General features: G+C 52.6%; 2 protein-coding genes across 2 annotated transcripts; both read right to left on the reverse strand.

Annotated features, from left to right (window-relative positions):
• Nucleotides 1–1,396: 1,396 nt before the first annotated feature.
• LOC136493555 (FCS-Like Zinc finger 1-like) lies at nucleotides 1,397–2,239 on the reverse strand. The gene has a single exon (XM_066489652.1). The coding sequence runs from the start codon at nucleotides 2,099–2,101 to the stop codon at nucleotides 1,799–1,801; it is 303 nt and encodes a 100-aa protein (XP_066345749.1). The 5' UTR covers nucleotides 2,102–2,239; the 3' UTR covers nucleotides 1,397–1,798.
• An 8,620-nt stretch (nucleotides 2,240–10,859) lies between these two features.
• On the reverse strand, nucleotides 10,860–11,680 carry LOC136493556 (FCS-Like Zinc finger 1-like). The gene has a single exon (XM_066489653.1). The coding sequence runs from the start codon at nucleotides 11,543–11,545 to the stop codon at nucleotides 11,252–11,254; it is 294 nt and encodes a 97-aa protein (XP_066345750.1). The 5' UTR covers nucleotides 11,546–11,680; the 3' UTR covers nucleotides 10,860–11,251.
• Nucleotides 11,681–12,259: the final 579 nt, after the last annotated feature.

Here is a 12,259-nt window from a genome sequence, read left to right on the forward strand (position 1 = left end):
ATGTTATGTAAAAATTGACTGACAAAAAAAATAAAATATCAAGCAAGAGTAAATCTAATAAAAAAAGAAAAACAAGACGATGGGAAGCTTTGGAATCGCGTCACACAGTTGTTGGGCGCTGAGTGGAGGATGACGCGTAAAAGTGCGTGCGGGGGGCTCTGGTTTTGGCGCGGACGGCGGGCCATACCCCGTGCGACACTGCTGCTTGCTGCTGCGCAGGCGGTGAGTCACGCACAACAAGGCATAGGCAGCTGGTGACTCGACACATGTTGGATCTGCGCCTCCACGGACCACGGGCTTTCTCCACACCATGGGCCCGTGACGTCTCTGGCTGCATGATTGGGTGGGGGACTGACTCTCCGGTGACTCAGCGATGAGTAGTGAGACGTACACAAAAGATAAAGAAAACTGTGGAGTTCAACGTATCTGACGTGGGTGCAATGATTTAGGCCATTTTGGATCTTTTGTTTGAGTAGCTTGACACTGACGGAAAGATGGTATACGCCGGATAAACATACTCTATACTTGGCCCCGTTTAGCCGGGCTCCCACGGGCTCCGGCTTTTGCACTGTAGCCGGATGTCGACCGCCCAAGAGCCAACAGGTGCGTACAGGAGCCAGAGCCGTGGAGCCAGAAAAAACGAGCTTCTCCGGCTCCGATTGTGTTAGTGAAAGAGGAAAGGAGGAGAGAGAAAAATGGCTCCAATGAACCGTAACCGGGTGTCGGCCGCCCAGCAGCCAACAGGCGGGAGGCGGTGCCGCCGGAGCTTGACCAAATGGCCCCTTGTAATTGCATCAGGCGTCCTTCGCTTCGCTGAAAAAAGAAACCGAAATATTGTTCCGACTAAAAAAAATAAACTGAAAAGTAGTACGGATCGTGAACGAACAGGGCCGTAACTCTAGCCGGAACACTTGCGCTGTCAGATTATTGCTCGGTCTCAGATTTCCGTTCACTCTGCAGATTTCTGACGGATCCAAGACGCAACTTGTCAGTCTGTGGCTTGGGGATGGGGGATCGGAAACCAAAACAACTGAAACTGATTATTGTTCACTCAGGTGCCGTTTCGCGTGACTGGAGATTCCACTCCAGAAATCTGGATCATTTAGCGTGAAGTGAATTCCATGATTTTAAGACTCGGAGAGATAAAACTTTGAGAATCTGCTATATTATCTCAAAATCCTTAACCTACTAGTATTATCAAACGGGCCTCAAATTCGTGGCGCGGTCTTCGTCGTCTCAAAGAAGACCTGCAATCGTTTGCCAAGCTTCATCTCATCATCTGACCAACTATGAAAGCACACAAAAATTAAAGTACCGTGCGGTTGGTGCGAAAGCAATCACTAAAAACACATGAAAGCACACAAAAAAGCAGTCAGGAACAACTGAACAAGATACGTTTGCGATCAAAATTTCAGGGCTATCGTAACTTGTTGAAATGCCGCGTACATTTACAGGCCGATCGATGATGCTCCCGCACACACCCTCACACCTCAACTTCTAGCTACCACACACAACCCAAAAGACCCAACCGAGGAAAACAGAAACAACGGGAGCAGAGCACGCATGGCGTCGATTTAAGTTTCCAACCCGCAGGTCAGGTCGATCTGTCCTTATTTCCATCTTCAGTCCTCAGTCAGATCCATCCCCCGCTCGCCTCTGTTCCGCGCCCAAAACTCTTTGTGCGGCGCAACGCCGGCCGTCGTCGGCCAGCCAGGAGCGCCTCCCCCAACGGGATCTCTTGCAGCTGTAGCTGCTTGAAGCAGCACGATCTTCTGCTTCTTCCTCGGCCACACTCTGCTTAGCTGGCCACGTACACGTCTGCCTTGGCGACCACAGAGGCTCCTCTGCTCCGCTGCGACTGCTGCTGCTGCTGCTTCCGCCGGCTGCTGCTGGCCTGCCGCGCGTAGGCCGCGTCGTGGTGCATCTGCTCGTAGCGGCAGTCCTCGCTGCAGAACGGGGTGTCCCCCTTGTACATGAAGATGTCGCTGTTGCGGGTGAGCGGCTTGGAGCAGAGCGCGCACGCGTTCAACGCAGGCAGGCGGGGCTCGCCGATCGGCTCGGTGTCGAAGAAGAAGCCAGCACAGGCGAGCGAAGTGGCCATGGTTGCTGCGGTTCTGCTGGGGGTGGACGGACGACTACAATGCAGGTTTGGTGAGTCTATAGTTGAGTTGAGCTCGGTAGGCGGGGAGCTGGGGTATATATGGCGGGTGAACGGGGACGGGGACGGGCTCGGCAGCACCGCGGTCTACCGTTGCCCGTCCGCGGATGCACGAGCGGGAACGGGATAAACTGAAACGGGCAAACAGCGGTGCGAGATAGGATAGCCCACGGTTCGGGCAGATACCGCGCGACGGAAGGGGCCACACAGACACAGCCCGCGGTTTTTGGAGGACGGAGTGGTTCGGCAGGCTCGCTCTTGTGTTTGGTGGTGGCAGCCTGGCGGGCCATGGTGCGGTGATAGGCTGACTCGGCTTGATGGCGGCAGCTGTGTGTGCCAGTGTCCACGGGTCCACCCGTATCACAACGACAGGCGAAGGAGGCGGGCCCCTCGCGTATGACGTGGTGGCGGGTTCTGGATCCCGACAGAGACGAATCGCGCCAAAACAAAAGGCGTCTCTGTTGCAAAACAAAAACCGTCTCAGTGTTTACAAGCAAAAACCGTGAGCTATCACGGTCACGGACAGGGCATGTGAATCCACTTGCGTGGATTAGAAGATACTGTTGCTGGCTCCGCTTTGTGCAGCAAAATCTGGAGGTAAATATTCTGGCGCAAAATCGGGAGTATCGATTTGCATTGCATCAAATTTGGCTTAGACTAACCTAAACTTTGGCTTAGACTAACCTAAACTAGACACCCTGTCAGGCCTGATAATTGGTGCGCCCGCCTTTTCCCCCCTAACACGCGATGTGGGCGCCCTACATGGCCATGCGGCCATGCATGCCCACATATGATACAGGGCACTTGCCCTTGCAAGTTGCAAGCTGCAACGGACAGACTCTCGCTCACACAACTTCAGCATGGGCACAGGCGCACGGCCTTCCTGACGAGAGATTCTTTAGGGAGGCGGGGTTGGTGCATGCACGCCACGAGGCACGGAGGCAGCACCCTGTGCGTGAGCATCAGTTGGGACCAATGGCAGGTGGCGCTTAAGCAATGCGTCTGCTAAGAGTTTTTTTTTCGCGATCAGGTTAGACTCGTTTTTCATTAAGAGAAAAGAAGTTTTAATCCGTTACAGAGATACCAGACGATGCCGACGAGAAGCCAACATCACGGCCTACGACTGACCTAACTACCCAATTCCTTTTCGATATTACATTAGGATGTAATTTGGGACCAAATATTATGACCTAATAAGGGTAATGCATAGACGGCGTGAATAGCCCTAGAGGCCCGCTGCTTCCAGCCTGGAAATAGAACATGCATGGCCTCCCGTGTAGACGACGATAGCGGCAGCTTGAAGGCTGTCTGGAACTCCTGAAACAAAGCCTTATCAGGGAGCTGTGTCTCCACCTCAACACCAAGGCGCTTCATCATCACCTTCCTCGCCTGCGCCTCGGGATTTTGCTCCCTGTACTTGCCCTTCGCAGCTAGGCGAGCGCTCCGTTTGGGGACGAGCTCATCATCCTCAATTGCCTGTGCCCTTGCTGACCTGGTGACCTGCAGGCGCGGCGGCGATGGGAGGACGAGCTGCGACAGTGGCTTCCTGAAGGTGGAGATAAACATCGACCGGCATCAGTTGTAGCGGAGGCACCGGAGTGCGGATAGCTGCATCGTCGATGAACTCAGGGCAGTCGACGGGCTGAGGCGAAGTATCAAGACTACATCACCCCCGAGCTCGGAGGCCTCGACAGTTTGTGGCGTGGACAAGGGTGCCCCAGCCTACTCAGGTCCGGCGATCTCAACGGATAAAACCAGAGACTCCTCCCCCAGCTCCAGCGTCATGAGGTGCGGCCTGAGAGAGTTGTGGCCGGACCCGCAGTCATCAGGGCCCGAGAGGCACAGGTCCACCGCCATGGCCGTCTCTGAAATCTGTGGACCAGCCTGGTCCCTATCAAATGCGCATCCAAAAAGGAAGTCACGGCCATCACAAGGCCCAATTGGGACACAGGTCACCTGGTCCGTCATCAACTCGAACTCCGCCTCTAGGGCAGACCCCACCATGCCAAGGTGACGAGTACGGGACACTTGCCCGACGCGCGGATCGATGTTGATGGCGAGAGGTCGTGCACCGCTGTCGCTGACAACTTTTCGCTGCGTGCACAACGATGCCTCAATAAGCATCGGGTCGATCGCTGCTCGTTTGATAGGAGAGGGCGAGCCAGGGCGTCAGAGCGCGAAGTCAAACTGGTTGTCCATGAACGGTTCGACACACGTCGCTCGCGTGGCGGAAAACCACGCTGACGCATCATGATGGTCATCCACCACTCTTGTGTATGGAAGGTTGGCTTGTCTGCTATGGTGAACTGGGTGGTCCACGGGCGTGACGATGCCGACGGCGCCTCAACTCCCTTGAGCAGGGAGCGCAAGATGCGACGTAGGCGCTTAGGCAGAATAGGATCGCCAGCAACATTCGCATCACCGCCCGCATCACCGCTAAAGGCATCCAGGTTCGCACCGGCCTACGGCACAGGGCCTGACGTCTCCGCAGCCAGCACGTCGACCTGAGGCTCCGGAGTAGGAGGCTCGCACAACGGTGGCACAGACGACTCCCTGCCGGTGGAGACAGAGCACACAGAGGCAGTGTCCACCGACAACCAGCGACCGGGCGAAAGCTGACACTGACGTGCGCTCTGACGCAACCGAGGGGCACGCCAAGGGGAGCAACCACGTTTGCCCGCCCAGCGACTGACAACCAGTGCCTGGTGGGCGACATCCTTGCAGGTGAAGCACTTGGATTAGAACGTGCAGTCGGCTCGCACGTGGTTGCCGGCAAGGCAGTTGAAGCACTTGCCGATCAAGTACGATGGCACCAGTCTACACGGCACTGCGAGACGCCGCCAACGCCTCCTGCTGTGCACCTGCCTGAAGTCATCCTCGTCCGGCTAGACCGACATGCGCGCCGGGTGGACGACAATAGATGCTAGCCAACGAGGGCGGTACGTCGGTGGTAGCCGCACGCTCGGCTGACGCCCCTGACGTGGATGTGGACGATGGCGCCGGCGCCAGCGCTGCAGCCGCGGCAGCAAAACGGCCTTAACATCGTCCAGACGATGGAGGCGCGTCGGAGTCGTCAAGCGATGCCTCCGAGTCGGTGAAGCGCAGCCTCTCGTCTGACCCCCCCCCCCCCCCCCCCCCCGAGAAGTGGCGAAGGGCTCCGCGTCGGGGTCGAGTGAGCTCAAATGAAGGACGAAGCTGGCATGAGTTGCCGCCACAAGCGGAGGTAGCTGCATGGACTCCCAGCACTCTGAGCAACCTCCTCCTCCTCAACTTCGTCTGCCTAGGAACGACACGAGCAGGAGCCATCAACCCCATGCTTGCTGCCTGCAAGAAGGACATGCCGCGGTACATCAGGTCCTGGGGAGTGCGGATCTAGGTTTGACAGGATGGGATCCGGACTGGGTTGATAGATCGGCGAAGAAGGAGGCGTGGCCGGGTGGAGGGGGCGGGTCCGGTCGGTGGGAGGGAGTCATCCCTCCCCCAGCTTGCCGCATAGGAGCGGTGTGATGTGAGGCCGCGGCGAACGGCTTGGCCAGCAGAGCGACAGCAGACGACGATGGCTCAACCGGCAGAGCGGGACCAAGCGACGACGGCCCCGCCGTCCGGCTGCCCACCAAAGGGGCAGCTCCATCCCAACCACATCCTCGCCCAGAGGAAGAAAACCCATCAAATGGTAGATCAACAAGAGGTAGGGGCAGATCTAGAGTTAGAAGAAGGATTTTGGTTGGATCTAAGGAGAATTATGATAGATTTAGGTGATTTTATGGAGGTGGCGTTCGAGCGCCCGAGGGGAACGGGTGGAGCGCCAACGGCTCCATCCCGCCAGGCTAGCTCTGGTTGTCTGCTACGAGGTGGTGGGCTACGAGGTGGTGGGCACGCACTGGCTGAAGATGCACATGCACGCGATCTGTGGTTCCGCCGTCGGCATTGAATTTACTACTGTTGCTTTGGCCTTCAGCCCTTGACAACTTGGGGCAGAATCATATACGCTGGTTATTACTCATTGTTAAACCACTCTGTATCGCCAGGTTTCAACTTCAACTTCGGCGGCGGTGCACGCTTTTGCAGGTGCACGAACCGCTCGAGATTCCATCGGTCAGGCAAGCAGGGCCGGTTTCGCACGGGGGAGCAGCATTTCTGGAGATACGCGCCCAGTTTGTTTATGCTTGCAACTGTACGTACAGTACTCCGTAGGTGGCTTCACAGAGAAGCATTGCGCTTTGATGATTGGAGCTCACGGATCGTCCAAAACATAATCGCCGTCCCGTGCGTGGCACGCGAGCTGTTAGGCGCATCCGCTGCCGTGCCGGCGAGAGACGAGACCCAAGGTGACACTTGCGGGCTGCGGCACGGTGCAAAATGTTTGGAATGCTCGCGTCGCCTGAGCCTCTTCCACTGTCGGACCTTGTTTAAATCTAAAGTTTTAAGGTGTACATATGGATATGGTACGAGGTGTTTGATACTAATAAAAAATAAATTATAAAATCCGTCAGTAATCCACGAGATAAGTTTATTAAGCCTAATCAATCTGTCATTAGCACATGCGTTACTGCAGCACCGTATTATCAAATTATGAACTAATTAGGTTTAAAAGATTTGTTTAACAAATTAGTCGTAAACTATGTAATTAATTTTTTTAGTCTATATTTAATACTTTGTATTTGTGTATAAACATTCGATATGATTGGAAGTAAAGCTTAGGGTAGGAAATAAATAAGACCTCAGGAAAAAAAAAGAACAAGATGATGGGAGCTTTGGAATCGCATCACACAGTTGTTGGGCGCTGAGTGGAGGATGACGCGTAAAAGTGCGGGCCGGGACGCTCGCTGGTTTTGGCGTGGACGGCGGGACATACGTGCGCCGCTGCTGCTGGCTGCTGCGCAGGCGGTGAGTCAGGCACAACAAGGCAGCCGGTGGTTCGACACATGTTCGGTGTTTGTGTCCACGGACCACGTCTCTCGCCGCATGATTGGGTGGGGGACTGACCGACTCTCCGGTGACTCGGGCATTTATTAGTTCCTCTCAGAATTTTACTTCCTATCTCGAACGCTGGACACACGTGAAGTATTAAATATAGACTAAAAATAATTAATTATAGAATTTATGACTAATTTGTACGATGAATCTTTTAAACATAATTAGTCTATAATTTGATAATATAGTGCTATAGTAACACATATGCTAATAACGGATTGATTAAGCTTAATAAATCCGTCTCGTGAATTACCGGTGGATTCTATAATTTGTTTTTTTATTAGTATCTGAATACCCCATGCGACACTCTCACATGACACTCGATGTGACACCTTAAAACTTTACAACCTGGGGCCTGTTCGGCTGGTATTAAACCCGGCTAAAGTTGTTTTGTTGCGAGAGGAAAATACTATAGATTCTAACTGATAAACGGGCCGATAAGTTCAAACGCACAGACCCTACATTTAAACAAGGTCTCAGCCATGAGTAGTGAGACGTACAGAAAAGATAAAGAGTGTGTTCGGCTAGTCAGCTTCGGCTGGCTGGCTGGTTTTTTTTTCAGCTGGAGCAGTATTTTTCTTTTATTAAATTATAGTATAAACATTATTTTTAGCTGCTACAGTAGAAATTTAATACCAGCCGAACACTCTCAGAGAATATTACGGAGTTCAACGCATCTGACGTGGGTGCAATGATTTAGGCCATTTTGGATCTTTTTGTTTAAGTATAAAAAGCTTGACACTGACTGAAAGATAGTACAGTAGTGTGTATAGTCCGGATAAACATTTGTAATCGCACGTAGAACTCTGGCTTCTAAGCATGATTTGACAATATGGTGCTATAGTAACACATTGATTGATTAAGCTTAATAAATTCATCTCGTGGATTACCCGTGGATTTTGTAATTTATTTTGATTGATTAAGCTTAATAAATTCATCTCGTGGATTACCCGTGGATTTTATAATTTATTTTTTTATTAGTATCTAGATATTCTATGCGATATCCTCACGTGACATCTAATATGACACCTCAAAACTTTAGAACCTGGATTTAAGCAAGGCCTCAGCCATGAGGAGCGAGACGTACAGAAAAGATAAAGAAAATTATGGAGTTCAACGCATCTGACGTGGGTGCAATGATTTAGGCCATTTTGGATCTTTTTGTTAAAGTATAAAAAGCTTGACACTGACGGAAAGATAGTACAGTTGTGTGTATAGTCCGGATAAACATTTGTAATCGCACATAGAACTCTGGCTTTTAAGCGTGTATGATTTGATAATGTGGTGCTATAGTAACACATGGATTGATTAAGCTTAATAAATTCGTCTCATGAATTACCTGTGGATTCTGTAATTTATTTTTTTATTAACATCCAAACATCCTATGTGATATCCCCACATGACACCTAATATGATACCTCAAAACTTTAGAACCTGGATTTAAGCAAGGCCTCAGCCATGAGGAGCGAGACGTACAGAAAAGATAAAGAAAATTATGGAGTTCAACGCATCTGACGTGGGTGCAATGATTTAGGCCATTTTGGATCTTTTTGTTTAAGTATAAAAAGCTTGACACTGACGGAAAGATAGTACAGTTGTGTGTATAGTCCGGATAAACATTTGTAATCGCATTTAGAACTTTGGTTACGCTACTGGGAGTCTGGGACAATTGCGCAGTTGTTTCCTTGACATTTCAGCTCCTCTGTTACATTCTACTACTCTCTGTCATTTTCTCGCTTAGGAACTTCACGTACACCTATCCGTTCACTCGCAGATTTCGGACAGATCCGAGGCGCAACTTGTCAGTATATGGATTGGGGATCGGGATCGAAAACCAAAAGAACTGATTATTGCTCACTCAGATCTCTGGCGCGGTCTTCGTCTCAAAGAAGACCTGCTGGCATCGTTTGCCAAGCTTCATCTGGCCAACAATTCCAAAGCACACAGAAAGTACCGTGCGGTACCGCGGTTGGTGCGAAAGCAATCACTCAAAACACATGAAAGCGCACAAAAACGCAGTCAGGAACGAGATAAGTTTGCGATCAAAATTTCATGACTATCATAAGGGAAAATTGGTCTCATAGCATTGAAAGATCACCGTATCCGAAAAATACCATCAAAAATTTGCCGCTCCGTAAAATACCACTGAAACAACGCAACATCACCTGGATATAGCATTCTGTCACGTTTGGAACAAACGCCGTCGCCTCCGTTTGGAAATAGTAGCCGATGAGGATGAGGACAGTGTAGGGAGTCACCGGCGGCGGCGTAGGGCCTCGTACCAGGGAGCTCGCCCGGCGCCTGTGTCCTTGCCTCGGACGCTGCTGACGAGCACTCCAGCGCCGACGCCGTACGCCGCCGGAGCCGCGATCGCGGCTCACCGAAGCCACCTCCGCCGGAGCTGCGCCGCAGCAGCCAGACGCCGGAGCTTGCCGCCATGGGCACCAGGGCCTGCCAGTTTCCACGAACGGGCGGCCTTCTGGATGAAGACGCCTGATCGCCGATGGGCTCCCTCGCGGCCGGACGTCGGTGTTGGCGGGTTGCGAATACGCGCTTGCGGCAGGAGAGCCTGGCGGCGCTAGTTGCTTTGTGGGTGGAAAGTGCGATTAGCCTCTCCCAGGGGGTCCTGAGGCTCCTTTATATAGGCAGGCAATTAGGGTAGCAGCTGGCCTGTTGGGCCACAAGCACGCGCCGCCGGAGTTCGTTAGCAGAGCGAGATATCCGGCGCTGGCAGCTTGCGTACTTATCTCCACGTGATAATTATCCTTCGTGATCAAGTTTCAAGAAGGCCAGTTGAGATATTTGCTGGCTGCGTGGACGTGTACATGGCGATTGTATTCCATCCAAACACCGGGATCAACTAGCATCTCTCCTATGCAGCGCATGACATGCGGGCCTAGCAAGATGGAGTGCTATTGAATAATTTGAAGGAACAAGATATATACGCACATATATCTATCTGACTCAACGATTTGCAGCCGATAGACATACGTCGCCTGGAAATCCCGTACATGCTAGCCGTATATACCGAGGGTTTTAGGATATTCCGGCCAGATCACGTACCGATCGAGTCGCGCCAGGCTACACCATCCTGTTGATGTACGCCTTTGCAGAAATATACAAACCATGGACCGGCGTACGCACGCGTCCTACAGCCAGTTTCATACTTATCATGACTGGCACCTGCTAGCTGTTTTCCATTTACACGTCGAGGCGCATTTACGCGCATGCATGGCACTGTGCTACGTATAAGCCGGTGCAAATGGTTGCTAGCTTCTTTGATTGAACGTATACATACTTGTTAGCTTGCTAGCTCCTTTGCCTGCACGTCGAGGTGCACTTGTTAGCTTGAACGTATACATACGCGCATGCATGGCACTGTGCTACGTATAAGCAGGGTGGCAGCCGCGGGCACTGGCAGGCCCTGGTGCCCATGGCGGCAAGCTCCGGCGTCGCTGCTGCGGGCGGAATCGCGAGCTGGTGCGGCGCAGCTCCGGCGGAGGTGGCTTCGGTGAGCCGCGAGCGCGGCTCCGGCGGCGTACGGCGTCGGCGCTGGAGTGCTCGTCAGCAGGGTCCGAGGTGAGGAGCTCGACGGAGGCGACGGCGTTTGTTCCAAACATGACAGAATGCTATATCCAGGTGACGTTGCGCTGTTTCAATGGTATTTTACGGAGCGGCAAAGTTTTGATGGTATTTTTCGGATACGGTGATCTTTCAATGCTATGAGACCAATTTTCCCCTATCATAACATGCTGAAATGCCGTGTACATTTACAGATCGACGGTGCTCTCGCACACACCCTCAGGCCTCAACCTCTAGAGCACACAACCCAAAAGATCCCATCTCAGGGACACAGAAACAAGGGGAGCACGCATGGTGTTGATTCAAGTTTGCAACCTGCAGGTCAGGTCGATCTGTCCTAATCGCCTTCTTCAGTCTTCAGATCAGATCCACCCCCCCGCTTGCCTCTGTTCCGCGCACAGAACTCGTTGTGCGGCGCAGCGCCGCCCGGCCAGCCAGGAGCGCCTCCCCCAGCGGGATCTCTTGCAGCTGTAGCTGCTTGAACCAGCACGATCTTCTTCTTCGTCGCAGACCAGGCCTAGCTGTGCTTGCTTTTAACTAGCTGGCCACGTACACGTCCGCCTTGGCGGCCACAGAGCCCCCCCTGCTCCGCTGCGACTGCTGCTGCTTCCGCCGGCTGCTGCTGGCCTGCCGCGCGTAGGCCGCGTCATGGTGCATCTGCTCGTAGCGGCAGTCCTCGCTGCAGAACGGGGTGTCGCCCTTGTACATGAAGATGTCGCTGTTGCGGGTGAGCGGCTTGGAGCAGAGCGCGCAGGCGTCCAGCGCGTGCCGCCCGGGCTCGCCCAGCGGCTCCGCGTCGAAGAAGAAGGCGCAGGCCACCGACGTCGCCATGTCTCGTCTGGCCTCTCTCTGGCTTGCTTGTTGGTGTCTCTACGGTCTACGGACCAGCTTTGCCAAATGCTTTTGCTGCTTTGGTGATTGGGGGAGGAGTGGGGAAAGAGAGTGCGTGCGAGTTCCGCTGGTCTGGTGAGCTTGGCTCGCAACGAAGTGGACGGGGGGCGCATTTATTGTTGCGAGCTGAGGAACACGACAAGCGGGCCTGACGTGGAGCTTACAAGAAAGCCGAGAGAAAACCGTGGGTGGTTCTCGAACCAGGCGGCGACGGGAGCGAGACGGTCCAGCGCGCCTGCCTATCACTGTGTGCCTGGTGCCTGCCTCCTTAAGGCGGTCTCCGATGTACGACTCATGAGAAGACCCGAATCTAAAATAGGTCGTAGAACCCATTCTAAACTACAGCAGAGACCTAAATTAAATATGAGTTTCTCTCCTATAAACTTATTAGTAGAAATAATTCTTTTTTAAATCTTGTTGTTAGAGAAAATAAAAAATAATTATTGAACCATTTACCTGTAGCACTACCCAAATATAGAATATGTCTTTGTATTTTAGATGATGTTGTTGGAGATAGTCTAATAAACCTTAGCTAACAGTGTGGTGTCTGCCCCAGTTGGGCTCGCTTCCCTTTTTCTTTGGAGGGGTCTACCGAGCAGTAAGGGTGGCTGGGTTGTTTAACTGTCTGGTTAACCTTATAAGGGCACTCTCAAT

Source organism: Miscanthus floridulus, chromosome 11 (genome assembly GCF_019320115.1).
Source record: "Miscanthus floridulus cultivar M001 chromosome 11, ASM1932011v1, whole genome shotgun sequence".
Classification (NCBI taxonomy): Eukaryota; Viridiplantae; Streptophyta; class Magnoliopsida; order Poales; family Poaceae; genus Miscanthus; species Miscanthus floridulus.